At 32.9% G+C, this 14224-nt stretch overlaps 3 protein-coding genes and 1 non-coding gene across 4 annotated transcripts in view; 2 read left to right on the top strand and 2 right to left on the bottom strand.

Annotated features, from left to right (window-relative positions):
• Window positions 1-2677, top strand: part of LOC111636536 (septin-7-like) — a 5236-nt gene extending 2559 nt beyond the window's left edge. The window contains exons 2-10 of the mRNA XM_023381817.1: window positions 322-351; window positions 458-459; window positions 539-740; window positions 819-925; window positions 992-1092; window positions 1155-1292; window positions 2041-2158; window positions 2271-2360; window positions 2534-2677. Of these exons, the coding sequence (XP_023237585.1) occupies window positions 322-351; window positions 458-459; window positions 539-740; window positions 819-925; window positions 992-1092; window positions 1155-1292; window positions 2041-2158; window positions 2271-2360; window positions 2534-2662 (917 nt within the window). The 3' untranslated portion in view covers window positions 2663-2677. The remainder of the gene's footprint in view (window positions 1-321; window positions 352-457; window positions 460-538; window positions 741-818; window positions 926-991; window positions 1093-1154; window positions 1293-2040; window positions 2159-2270; window positions 2361-2533) is intronic.
• An 837-nt stretch (window positions 2678-3514) lies between these two features.
• Window positions 3515-4673, top strand: LOC111636537 (septin-7-like). The gene is made up of 3 exons (XM_023381818.1): window positions 3515-3622; window positions 3702-3808; window positions 4486-4673. The coding sequence occupies exons 1-3, from the start codon at window positions 3545-3547 to the stop codon at window positions 4538-4540; spliced, it is 240 nt and encodes a 79-aa protein (XP_023237586.1). The 5' UTR covers window positions 3515-3544; the 3' UTR covers window positions 4541-4673.
• A 2972-nt stretch (window positions 4674-7645) lies between these two features.
• On the bottom strand, window positions 7646-7717 carry Trnam-cau. Its single transcript has one exon. It is a non-coding gene; the product is annotated as a tRNA-Met (tRNA).
• A 2931-nt stretch (window positions 7718-10648) lies between these two features.
• On the bottom strand, window positions 10649-13589 carry LOC111636545 (gastrula zinc finger protein XlCGF26.1-like). Its single transcript, XM_023381827.1, has one exon. The coding sequence runs from the start codon at window positions 12866-12868 to the stop codon at window positions 11834-11836; it is 1035 nt and encodes a 344-aa protein (XP_023237595.1). The 5' UTR covers window positions 12869-13589; the 3' UTR covers window positions 10649-11833.
• Between the last annotated feature and the right edge of the window lie 635 nt (window positions 13590-14224).

Below are 14224 nucleotides of genomic sequence, written 5' to 3' on the forward strand. Positions count from 1 at the left end.
ATACAGTAGACCCCCTATAACACTGTTGATAATTCCATTTTATATGAATTCCATGTTGTACGAGTCACATAGATTTTACAAATACGTGAGCCGTTCACAGCCCGGCACACGTATTTGTAAAATCTAAGTGACTCGTACAACATGGAATTCATATAACACGGAATTATCTACAGTGTTATAGGAGTGTCTACTGTATTGTTTTCTTTTTTCAAATAAATTTTGTACTACAAATCTCTAGAAAATTCAAGAAACTTTTGCATCAACCCCGTATCTATTACTTTTATAAATAAATAATATTAAATAATTTTTTTTTTTCAACAGAATTTAATTATTCATCTGCCCGCCGATATGGTGAGTTACTATTTTTATATCAGTTATTCTTAGATCGACATTATATTACTGCATACATTAATGTATACTTTTCTCTTCTCGGTGTTCCTCTCCATAATCGATAAAGTTGTAAGTGTAGTCTCCATTGTTAATTCTAAACCTTTAGAAGGATTATATAATAAAAATTTATTAAATTAACTTTATTTAGATGTCGGCAAAAAGGGAGCTTTTCCGCCAACAGTTATCTCCTGATTTGTTAGCCCACAGAAAGAAAAATGATGCTGGAGCCGTGAGTCCAACACCCAAAGAAATGGACACAGATTCTGATTACGTTGGCTTTTCCAATTTGACTAATGAGATTTATCGGCTGTCGGTCAGACGAGGATTTCATTTCACTTTAATGCTTGTCGGTATGTAACTTATTATTCTATAAATGTACTGAAAGTGTACAATATTTCTTCTATTTTCATCTACCCACGCTTCAATAGGAGAAGCGGGATTGGGAAAATCTACATTCCTAAACAACCTCTTCCTCTCCAATATTTACTCCGACGAATATCCGAGTCCTTCCGAAAGAATCAAACCAACAGTGCAGGTCAGAAATTCAATATTTTAATCTACAATTAAAATATTGAATTTAACTTATAAGATTCAATTTCAGATCGAGACGACTAAGCTTCAGCTGGAAGAAAATGGCGTCAAGTTAAATCTAACGGTTGTGGATGTACCCGGATTCGGCGATTCTTTAAACAATAATGGATGGTAAATTTGTTAACAGTGCGAATGAATTGAATTTAAAAATATTTAAATAAAATGCTTTTCAGTTGGCGTCCAATAACTAATTTCATCAATGAGAGATTCGACCAATATTTAGAAGATGAATCGCGCGTGAATCGTGATGTTATTGTGCCAGACAATCGGGTTCATTGTTGCCTTTATTTTATTTCGCCTTGTGGAAATGGGTGAGAATTTATTAAAAATTATACAAATAAATATTTATATTAAAATTAATTTATTTACAGTCGATTCAATATATATACATTTTAACTCTTTTCCTCCTGCGGGCACTAAAAGGATCTTTTTTTTTGCATGCCCATTTTGGATTCGGCTAGGCTCAAAATGATGCGGCAGGGTGGAGATGGACGGGACATATCCTGTAAAATTTCTGGAGTTCTTTCGATCCGTTCGGATTATATCCTGGGTCTTTTAAAGCAGTAGGCTTTCATCTNGCTTCTTTTCGAATAATAGATTAATAAATTGAAGAGATGGACGGGGGCAGACATATCCCGTAAAATTTCTGGAGTTCTTTCGATCCGTTCGGATTATATCCTGGGTCTTTTAAAGCAGTAGGCTTTCATCTTAATACTCGGCCATACGACCATCTAAAATAATGTGTACCTTCGGGTGTTATACACATGAAAACAAGGAAAACTCCACATTGCCAGCCCACACTCTGGAGAATCAAGATCGAATCGGAATGGTCGAAAACCTCAGGAATTTTTCGAGTGTTGATCCGTCCATGATATGGCGGGCCGTCCCTCACCTATCTGCCTGCATTATGGCCTGTTGAAATCCACGCTGGAGCCGGAAAAAACAAGATTTCTTACTGCCTACAGGGCGTTGAAAGAGTAAAAGAAATTAAGTATCATTTATGAAAATTATTAAAGATATTAATATTGAACTAATTCGTTTTATTATTTACATTTGCAGGTTAAGACCCTTGGATGTTGAAGTGATGAAGAATTTGCATGATAAAGTTAACATCATTCCACTTATTGCAAAGGCTGATTCATTTACACCCGAAGAATGTGCAGCTTTTAAGAAAATCGTAAGTTCTGTTAGATCCTATGCCGTAAAATATGATCTTCAGCAATTAGAAAACAAGTTTTTTTTATCTTTAAATACGATTTATAAGATAAAATAATGTTGATACTTTACAGATAATGAATCAAATTGCACACCACAATATTAAAATCTACGATTTTCCATCCCACGTTCACGGAGATAACGAAGCTCTTAATAATCTTAAGGTAATTACAATGATTACACTCTTCATCAGCAACTACCTAATTATAATTATAACTGAATGTACAGAAGGGTTTATTTGCATTATCATCATTACTCGATAATTAAGTCCATATAAAATAGATTAGAAATAATTTTTATTTAATTAATTAAAATGATTCCAACGATTTCTTTGAAGGAAAGACTTCCCTATGCCATTATGGGAAGTATGTCATTAGAGGACGTATCCGGAACCAAAAAAAGAGGAAGAAAATACCCATGGGGTACAGCAGAAAGTGAGGAGTTTTATATTTTATTGTTTCTGTAAATAATGATAATTATTTATAGTATAATTTACTTTAATTATGATATGTAATTAATGGAATTGCACTGAAGGCGTGCAAACATATTGTATAATATTCAATAATTCGCGATTCAAAAATCACATGAAAAAACATTCCATTTATTTAATTTAATGTAAATATTACAAATAAAATAATTACAAATTTGATTTATTGTCTTAGAGTTAAAGGTTTTTAATTAATGTATTTAATGTGCAGTTTATCCGAAACGATAAAGACTTCAGCTTTTATATGCTGAGGGACCGAGTTCGAGTTCAGGCTGTATCCTCAGAAATTTCACGGGTAATGGACTAAACCAATACCCATTCATCGCGGGTCTGATGAAACGATAATTCATGTTTGTGCCCATGGATTTTGCATGTTTCATCTAAAACACATGGTTTAGAAGGGCCTTTTATAATACTAAATATATTATAAAGTTACATATTAAATTATTGCATTTGTATTTATTAAAGGAATCACACATGTTTAACACATTAATTAATAAAATGTTTAAATTAATGACAACCTAAAAATGCCGTCAAGCACAGCACAGGCCGTGCTAAAATAGTCAATGCATTAGCTCAAGGTTATGCTGGGTATTTAGTGTGACGTTCGAGGACCAGTTTATTGAGAGATATATTACTATAAACTTCCGAAATCTACTACGCTCAGCTGCAACGTTTGACTGATCCTATCTATACTAAGAAGCCACAGATGAACACTGTGCGCTTTATTCACGACAACGTCAACAAGATTGACTTAACAGAAGTTGCTTGATTTCTGTTGGGAGTTTTTTTTTCATTTCCGAATAGCCCAGATCTTGTATCATACTATTACCATCTCTTCANGAAGCCAAATTGAAGAAAATGGAGGAAGAAATGGAACGAGTTTTCGAGATGAAAATAAGAGAAAAAATGCAAAAATTGAAGGATTCCGAAGCCGAAGTATATTATTTATGGAAATTAATTTCGATAAATAATTTTGCATTTAACATTAATTAAATATTTTGTTTTTATTGAATAGCTGGAACGTCGCAACGAGCAGATGATTGCTGCTTTAGAATTTCAAAGAAAGGATTTGGAGGAAAGACGCCTGAACTTCGAAAAAGAGAAGAAATTGGAAGAGTCTAAGTCAGTATTTTCATAAATTATATTAATTTTCTGTATGATAAGTTATTATCAAAATTTAATTGAATAAGAATGCAGATTTTCATCATTAAACAATACAATTATTTTGCAGTCAAATTTAAAGTAATTTTCAAGCAAAGAAGTTGAAATTAACCAATAATTTTCTTGCAACAAATCTGATCAATTTAAACTAAATACAGCTTTAAATTGATATCTGGGTTGGGTCAGTTGCAAGTTCTAAAAATATCCTTAAATAAGTCAGTTACCCATTGTAAATACCAAATTCCCGTATTGTTTTGTAATCAATTGTGTTAATATTCATTATTGTTTGTTAAGTTATGACAACGCAACATTTGGGCGATCTGCCTAGGGGATACCTTCCGGAAGGTCTTTTTAAGGGAAACTGGCCCCTATTTAAGCATTACAGACGTGGAGAAAACCCGAAAAACTCCACGTGGCCAGCCTGTCCGAGAGAGCCGCGAACCCACGACCGAACGCTCAGTGTTCAGGGTACAAAGACCGCTTGGCCACTGGTGGACTGTCAACATTCGTTCTTCTTTGTTTCTTCATCGAACCAAAAGATATTTCCTTTATATATAACGGCGCACGGAGTTTTTATGATATAGAAACGGGCGAATACGAGTTCTTTTATTAATTATAGATTTCTTTTTCTGTAACAGGTCGATTCAGGACCATCGGGACAAAAAGGCAGAAAAGAAAAAACATTTATTCTAAAGAAAGAATTCCCAGGCATCAAAATTCAAGCAAAATTTCCTTAGCGATTTTACATTTTTTTTAAAATATAATTCTAAATTATATACTCAGTTAATATTCTATGTTATTTCTCTTACCAAAATAAATTAATTACTGTTGAAAAAATTTTTATGGTTTCATTCTTTCCATAGAAACGACCGTTACCTAGAACGTTCCAATCCAGAAACACATTCAAAATGACGATTCATTGTAATTTAATAGTAGTAACAATGGGACCGTCACGTGGTGTGAGGCGGGGGAAGTTAAAGAAAAAACAGTATGCGCGCTAATTCGGGAGGGAGCTCTGTTTGATTCTCGTGGCTGTTGGTGTGAAAATCTTTGTTCTCTAATGATCTGACTTATTTTTGCTTTCTTCTTGAAAAATGTCAGAGTTTCAGGCTCAGAAAAGAAAACATTTTTCGCCACTATCTCAAGACTGATCACCACCACATGTAAGAAAGCGAAGAAAGTGTCTCGGGTGAGTCAAACTGTTGATCTTGTGTTATATAAGTGCCGAAAAGAAGATTAATGTTGATAAATGAATTCGACTTCTGTTAAAATTGCAAGCTTCTTCAAAGAGTAAAACTACGAGTAGTTTTAGAGCGTTTAGATAGAATGCAAGCATGGATTAAAAATATTAATAAATTTGAAAAACATTGAAATTGTGGGTGATGCCATCTGTTACGATATTTTATTATTAAAATTTTTAATATTGTTTATTATAAATGACACAAAGCTTTATTTTGAGGGCAGAGATGAGTTTTAAAAAAATTGTAAATGTTAATAGCTAGTAAAATCTTCATTAAGACCGACCCCACTCGAGATACGACATGCCTTTAACCACCGAAATCCTCCTAATACACAAACAACCCTGCAAAATTTCAGGAAACTTCGAGTAAAGGCACAAGAGTTAACTAAATATCAAACTCAGCGTTTTTAAAACACTTAATGAAACATTAAACACCTTCTATCGCTGAGAAATTATTTATTTAATGAAACACTTAACGTTTTCAGCCTCGTAGAATAGGCCATCCTCAGGTGTAAATGTATTTTAAAACTGTTCGAACATTATACATTCAATTTTAAAACGAAAATAATAGATAAATTAACAAGTAAATAAAATAAAATGTACTAAATACACTGAAGCAACAACGATATAAATAATAAAATAAAATTAATAGGTAAAAATGCACCAAAATATAAGGGCAAGTACAGACTAAGAATTCTTATATTTTAATCTTTCTTTTATGTAGAATTTCCAGGCAGAAGCTAATCTATCCGCATCTCTGGCACTAATACAGTGCAACTATAATTTATATAAAACAACACATAGTCCACTTTACATTCCTGTAAGGATACAAACTGTCCGCTTTTCGTGCACTCATTAGAAGAGCGTATTCATATTGCTCTAATGTACTATACTAGACAGGATGAAGGAGATTAACAGAATCAAAGAAATAGCTTCAAACTTGGGATATAAAAAGAGTACAATAGAAGGGCTAATTAAAAGATGCGAAGGAGGCAAAAAATTAAGAACCAAACAAATCACCAAGTTCACTTATAATAAAAACACAAGGACATCATGAAGGAAGTATCGGACAAAAAAGATTCCAAAATAGTGTACAAAAGAGCTCCTAATTTATATAGTATTCTCAGAAATGATAAAGACATGCCTAAGAAAGAAGAAAAAGCGGGCGTATATAGAATTACTTTTGAAAATCATCAATTAGGAATTAAGAAGGACTATATCGGAGTCACAAGAAGAAATTTAGCTGTTAGACTTAAAGAACACAAGTATGACATTAATAAAGGGTACTGCAACAGAGTTTTGTCCAGTATGGCAACAAGCGGAGGACTCTAGTTAAATGGAGTGAAGCAACTATCCTCAAGACCATGCGTTTCCCATCATTAGCTTTGAACGAAGAAAAAATAGAAATATATAAAAGTAAATTAAAGGATGGTTGTACTGTATTAATGCCAGAGATGCGGATAGATTAGCTTCTGCCTGGAAATTCTACATATAAGAAAGATTAAAATATAAGAATTCTTAGTCTGTACCTGCCCTTATATTTTGATTCATTTTTACCTATTAATCTTATTTTATTATTTATATCGTTGTTGCTTCAGTGTATTTAGTACATTTTATTTTATTTATTTGTTAATTTATCTATTATTTTCGTTTTAAAATTGAATGTATAATGTTCGAACAGTTTTAAAGTACTGTACATTTACACCTGAGGATGGCCTATTCTACGAGGCTGAAAACGTTAAGTATTTTATTAAATAATAAATAAATAAATCAGCGATAGAAGGTGTTTAATGTTTCATTAAGTGGCACAGGAGTTATTAAGCTTCAAATAGGATGAACAAAAATCGTGCCACATACACACTAATATCTATACATACATAAAGAAAACAACACCGGAAATTGTTTTAATACAGCATTTCTCTTATATAAGTGAAATGTAATTACAGTCGACATTATTAAAACTTGCAAAAAATTAAATTTATTATATATTTTAATAGTAATTTTATTAACTTTATTAACGTGTTTTTACGAGACGAGCTCTTTAGTAATTCCAAGTTTACATAAATCGTATAGTGCCTGTATTTTAAACTGTGACGTAACAAGTTATTAAAAAACGTAGAAGCGCGCGTGTTGGTTCTTATCTGTCCAAGAAATCCTCCGCATCCTCCTAATTACCCGAATTAAAAGGAACGAGTGTCGTAATTTTTTTTAAAACAAGCAGTAATGGGGAGAACAACTGCTGAAGAAGCTTCTTTCAGCGATCGATAAGTGAACAAATTAGAATTACGGGCAGCGAATGTCAACACAGTTAAGCGATAAAAATGGATAACAGCACGTTTTAATTGAAATTGGGTAATACTAATTATATTAGTCACAAGTGGCAAGTGATGCGGGCCATTTGTCGAAACGGACGTCGAACAATTGGAATTACTTACTTTGTTCTTATTAAACATAACATTTAACGATGATGGAAGGAGGTTTTTTCATTGTTATTATGTTAAATATTTGAGTTTTAAATAAACTGAAAGAGGGTTTAAAAAAATAAAATAAAATAAAGATAGCAGAGCGTGGTTTCGATCCACGGACCTCTGGGTTATGGGCCCAGCACGCTTCCACTGCGCCACTCTGCTCACGTCTTCTATACGTAAAATAATATGTATTTATAATATATTATAATGCAGTTTACCTTGCATGTTTTCACATAAACAAGTTCTCTGCGATTCTTTTTTGTTTTTATCCAATGTTCGAACGAGTGACATTGAATAAGGTTAGGTTTTTGAATACAAATGCAACTTTTGACCTGTTTACCTTATACATTTTCTCATTTCCTTTGGAACTAATTTCGAAATCTTCATTTACAATTGTTACTGTTAGGATTTTATATGACTGCTTTTGTTAAGCGATTTACAAAGTTTATTTTAAAAAGAACTATAGGCTACTCTTCATATCCTCCAGAATGTCTTTTCCTTATATATATATATAATCTTTTAATGTATGCTCTTTACACCCTATCTCTCCCTCTGTACAGAAATAACTGAAACTATAAGTAAATTAATGATCACTTTATATCATGTTCTAAAAGAAATGAGAAGGAACCTGAACGGTCACTCAAGGACACCTGTAGGAAGTGATCATTAATGGCGATTGTACCCCAGAAATTTGTTTTATTTATTTATTTTTTTCCTTCTTTGCTTCTTTTCGAATAATAGATTAATAAATTGAAGGTATATTTGTAAGAATAAATCTATTTTAATAGCCTTTACATGCAGGGCTGAGGAATCGGAATCGAAAGTAAAAGCCTATATGACTCCTTTGAGACGAAATGACTCCTCTAGTTCTCTTTAAAGCCGCAACAGTAGCTTTATTATTTTAAAATCTCGGCGTTGTTTATGATAGTTGGACTTTTCATTACTTTTTTGGCATATTTATAAATCACACTCTTAAAGATAAGAAGGAACATACAATCCTGCGATCGTTCTTGGTCTCTCTCTCTCTCTCTCTCTCTCGAAAATCTTAGTGGGAATTTATAGGTCTACTTTTTGAAAATTGCAACTAAAATAGCCTGTCTAAACATGGCCTTAGTGTATGTATGTCAATGTTGCGATTATACAATTAATATTTGAGGTCAATGGTGTCAATGGATTTAAATAATTAACACCATTCTCGGGTACCTAACGTTGCTCGGGCTTTAGAAGGATAGAAGTTGGTGAGGCTGGGTTGCAAGAGGGTTATAAAAACAATAATCTTAGTAACTAAAATGTATATTTATTGACCAGAGTATTCACAATAATCATTCTGAAAAACACACAAAAAATAAGAAAAAGAAATTGCTCGGGTTTAAGTTAACAGGAAATGGGGGACTTCCACAGTATTTTTACTTTCCCCGCTGTTATATACTGTATAACAAAGGAAAAGTATGGCGATCTTGCACCCCAAGATTTTTTACATTGTTGAACTTAGGACACCTTGAAACGTTGAGAAATGCAAAATAATTTCGGGTGTTCTTTCTGTACGTATGAATGCTTGTGTGTGGGGTGCAAGATTTTGTTCACCCCACTCTGAAGCTTAATAACTCCTGCGCTTTTTGTCGAAAATTTCTGAAATTCTGCAGGAAAGTTTGTGTATTAGGGAAATTGAAGCTGTTAAAGTTTGGTGGTTAAAGGTCGAGAGGGTGGGAGATAGAGGTAATCAGGTGTCATAGCTCGAATGGGATCTGACTTAATGATTAATGATTTTACTCGTTATTAGCATTTACAATCTTTTTTTAATATAAAACCCATCCCTACCCTGAAAATTAAGCCTTTTTGCCATTTTATAGTAATTAATAATATAAAACGTTTTTTAATAAAATATCGTAACTAGTGATGTGCCGGATCGTTAAAAATGTATATCCGCGGATACGGATACGGATACGGATCATTCGTGTCTAGATCCGCGGATACGGATACGGATACGGATCTCAACTTTCGTACTCAGTCAGCGCCGGTGCGTGTGACCTTGGACCGATAGTTGACGCTTTGCGTTAATAACGCGACGTGTTTTGACTTGCACTGCGCGTGTTTTTGTTTATGGTGTAAAAATGTGCTAAATTAGAATTCACCACAAAGGCAGACAGGATAAAGTAACAAAAGTTAATATAATTTTCCAATTGAGCTTTTTTGCGTCTTTATACAGATTCTATTTCGGGGGATTCCAACTTCACGGTACAAACAGTAGCATGCGAAATTACAGCGATAATAATAGTTCGCTGTATCCAAATCACGTGTACAATACAGATCCCGATCGCGACAATATAACCCGGAACCTTAAAACTAACCTTAAACACTAACTTAACACTAATAACAGAAAAAGGGATAGAATTAAGAAGACAGAAAAAATGATAGATAAGATAGAAATAGAGATATCTGGGGTTTTGTCCCTTTTTTCGGCTTGTTTCTTTATGCATACTGTTGGGTGGGATAACACACGCCCTTCTCTTATAACTGGCCAGTTCTCTTCTTCAATAATTAGGATTTTTTCTTCCACAGNTGTACGTATAATTTTTGGGGAATAATCCGTATAAACTATGTTATAAACAAAAAATTGTAGGATTACTTACCGAGTGTGCACCGTTCGACATCGCCATTGCTTAAGCTTGTTTTCGTCGCGGAGCAGCGCACCAAACGGCTGCCGCGATTTCTGATAAGTTATTTTTCTGCGAAAACTTCGTTGAACTTTGGAGACATCATTAATATAAATAATTTTTATGACCGTTGAATAAGAAATGTATAAAATTAGTGGTGTATTAGACTTATGGTACCTAATTTACATACTGTACAGACGATAGTAAACTCAATTTACCCGCCTAAACTCTCCGCAGTGTGGCGCTGGATGGCGGAAAGTAGTTCGGATGACTGATGACGTTTTACCGAATTATAGGAGTTTTTTTTACCATGTTTGTACGGATACCGTCACAATTTTTTCACCGTAATATAGGAATCCGAACTATAGGAACCAGTGTTATAGGGGGGTCGACTGTATGTAGGATGAAATTATTTTAATACACAATTTTCCCTCCCACTATTATTTGCATTTACTTTATATCTATCTATTTTATTGCATTTATAAGGTAGTGATTATATATTGTTATTTATAAATGATTCATCTGATTTTCTTTGGCTGAATCCATCCTGTGGGGACTAAGAGAGAATTTTTCTCCATACTCATTGTGGGTTTGGCCAGGCTCACAATAGATATGTGAAAAAAACAATCTCAACATACCAGGACAGATCCTTCATGAAAAATTCCCGGTAAGTTGCTCTGCCAGATCCTGCATGTGGCTGCCAGAGACGGAATTTGTGCTTCAGAAAATTCTTTTAAAAATGAAAAAAAATATACTACTATAATTAAAATCCTTCACTTTATTATCACATATATTAAATTTCTTTCTCTACTGTAACATTGAATTTCAAATGAAAATTAACTGGTTGGAGTCTTAAGTTGGATAATTCATTAATGGATAACTTTTCCATATTAAGAAACATTAAATACAATTGTCACAAAATTATATGAATATGAAAAAAAAATTATATATATGAAAGTTTATATTTATATGCAATATGAAAATATCTAATAGCTTTGCGTGACCTTTTCTTCTACTTTTTGTATGTGTGTTCCTATTTACCCGTATTGATTTGCACAATGGAAACATTCATTGTGCGTGCCTTTCAATCCAATTGTATGTCCAGTATGAACTATTCACTTAATTCTAAATTGTACGTTTCGACCTGATCGAGAGTTTGAAATTTTTGAATAAAAGACATTTACTTACCTCTCTCAAAAATAAATTCTCTTTTTATTCTATAAATTAATAGCATTATAACTTTCTGATAAAGAAAACCATAATTGCAAAAATTGAAAATTTCTTTATATTCTTAAATCCATCATATTCACATATATATACATATATATGTATATATATATATACTTTTTTTCCTTTCATCCCAATTTGAGGGTAAGAGTCATTTATCAGAAAATTAAAAAATGGAAATTATGCAAATAATAGTTTAGTTTGGACATTATTATTATTTGCACTTTAACAAATTAAGCTATATAAAAAGTCTTTGAAACTGTACAATTTATACATATAACATCTCTATGTACACGAGTTAAATATATGTTCTTCAACCTACGGTGACTAGAAATGCAACATGAGGCACTAATTGGCAAATTAAGAATTGGAAGCATTAATTGGAGTGTGGAAGAATTTACTTTTCGTTGGAATGAGCTCTTTTTATGTGGTTTTTAAGGTTGCCATTTTGAGTGAAGGCAGTATTGCAGTATGGGCACTGGAACGGCTTCTCTCCAGTATGTTTCTTCATGTGGGTCTGAAGGGCGTTTTTCTGATTGAATGCTTTGTCACATTCCTCGCAAACAAATGGCCTTTCACCTGTATGAATGCGCTTATGCCTTTCTAGTTGACTGGGCTTGGAAAATGCTTTCGAGCAATGCGAACACTGATGGGGAGTGGGGCGCTGTTTTTGATTAGAACTGCAGTGCGTGAGTAAATGGTCTCTCAGATGTGTCGCTCTTTTGAAACTTTTACTACATACTTCACAAGTGTGCTTCCTTTCTTGGTTGGCCACAACATTTTCTTCGTTGGTGACATGCAACAGGTCTATGTTTGGAATGATACTTTCACTTATGCCGACCGATGCTGTTTCCACATTGATACTATCATTTTCCAAACCCAGAACTTCTTCCTCTACAACATTCATAGATGAATCGACACCTATAGTGACTTGGTTCCCTATAATCTCTTCCTTATTGTTAGATAAACTAGTCAAATTAAAAGTTTTAGTTCCGTCCGGTCTTATTTCGTCAGGTTCTGTTGTAATTATTTCTTGTTCCGAATTTAAAGGAATATTCAAATTAGTTAAGGAATGAATAATAATATTTGGATTGACTGTTGTCGTAATCGTGTTGTCATTAGCAATGGTACTTTGAAGGATTGCAGAATCACTCACTGCTGTATCTGTTGTTGTGGCAAGAGGTTCTGTTAATAAACTAGGACTAATGGTAATATTAATATTACCATGTTGCTGTAACTGTTGTAAAAGATGTGCATCTATTTGCACAGTTTGTGAAAGAAGAGATGGATCAATTCCAGTTATTTGAATACTGCCACCTAAAACATTAGGCGTGACCAACTGAACACCTTCAATTCCTTGAATTATTTGTGAAGAGGCAGTGTCCGAATTGACATTTCCTCCCAATATATTGAGGGAATTTGTAGATAGCATATTTTCTTCTTGTTGCGTATTAGATATTTGTAAGATATTTGAAGCAACAGTTTCCTGTTCTGTTGTATTTTCTTGTGCAGTCTTTTTCTTGGATGGAATTTTGAAATGAGTGGCGATGTGACCTTTCCGATGTCCAGAGGTTCGGAAACGTAAATCACAATGAGGACACTTGAAAGGTTTAGCACCTGAAAAAAATATATTGAATAATTTCTTAAACAATCAATAAAGAATTAAAATATATTTTAAATTTACATTTAATAATATTAGTACAGGGTGAAAAAATGCTGTAATTTTTGGACAGTTTGTTAGAAATAAATGGTGTTTAAGAATTTGATACACGGATAGTTGGAACACAATGTAAATGTGTACAAAACAATAAGCAAGTATTTGGTCCCATATTGATTGTTCAGGATGTACAAGAAAAGGTAGTACTCCATGGTTCACATATAGCCCCTAAAAGTTGCAATATGGGAAGCATTTAAAGATAAAATTTGTATCTCTAATGGAAAACATGTAGATTCTTCAGGAGCACATTAGAGATGCAATGAAAAAAATTTCAGCAAAGGCCAGACACTATATTATTGACCAATTTTATAAACACCTATGAAATTCAATTGTGTCTGAAGGAGAACATTTTGAAAAAGGCAATGGCTCTTGCCCAAGTTTCCTGCACTTGAACAGGAGATTAAGGGGACTGGAAAGGAAGTCTGATAATTTTCAATTATGCTTCAATATAAAATTTAAATAATAATGAATGCTTGAAAGGAATCATTTTTTTTAAAATTATGATTTTAAAAAAAAATTTAAATAAAATTTAAAACCCTAGCACAAAGTTAAAATTGTGTATGGTGCCATTCTGTTGAGATTTTATTGAATAATTTTTATAAAAACACAAAAGGCTTACTTTTGGGAATAGAAATGAATTTTTAAACAAATAGAGGAATTTTTAAGCATTTTCAATCTCCCCATTTCTTTGACCTTTAACTACTAAACTGTAATAGCACCAATGCTCCATACATGAAAATAATCTTGTCAAATTTGAAAAGTTTTTGCTCATTCAATCCTCAGATATAATGCAAAAAACCAACAAAATTTTGTAAAGAATTTTTTACATTTTTGTGTTCCTGGAGTGTCATAATGTCAAGAAATCCAAAAGCACTGCAGGAGAAAGTCAAAATTTAGTCGATCATACTTTTCCTGTTATATTCTATAACAGCTAGGAGAGTAATTGTATTTCATAACCCATTTACTACGTAATTACTTTAATTTGATTTGAACTGAACTGCATATGTACTGTACTTTTTGAATAATTTAATTTTTCTTTCAGTATGCTCTACCCTATAAGAAATTTCAACT

Source organism: Centruroides sculpturatus, unplaced genomic scaffold, assembly GCF_000671375.1.
Source record: "Centruroides sculpturatus isolate CEXI.00-Female unplaced genomic scaffold, Cexi_2.0 scaffold996, whole genome shotgun sequence".
NCBI classification, from domain to species: Eukaryota; Metazoa; Arthropoda; class Arachnida; order Scorpiones; family Buthidae; genus Centruroides; species Centruroides sculpturatus.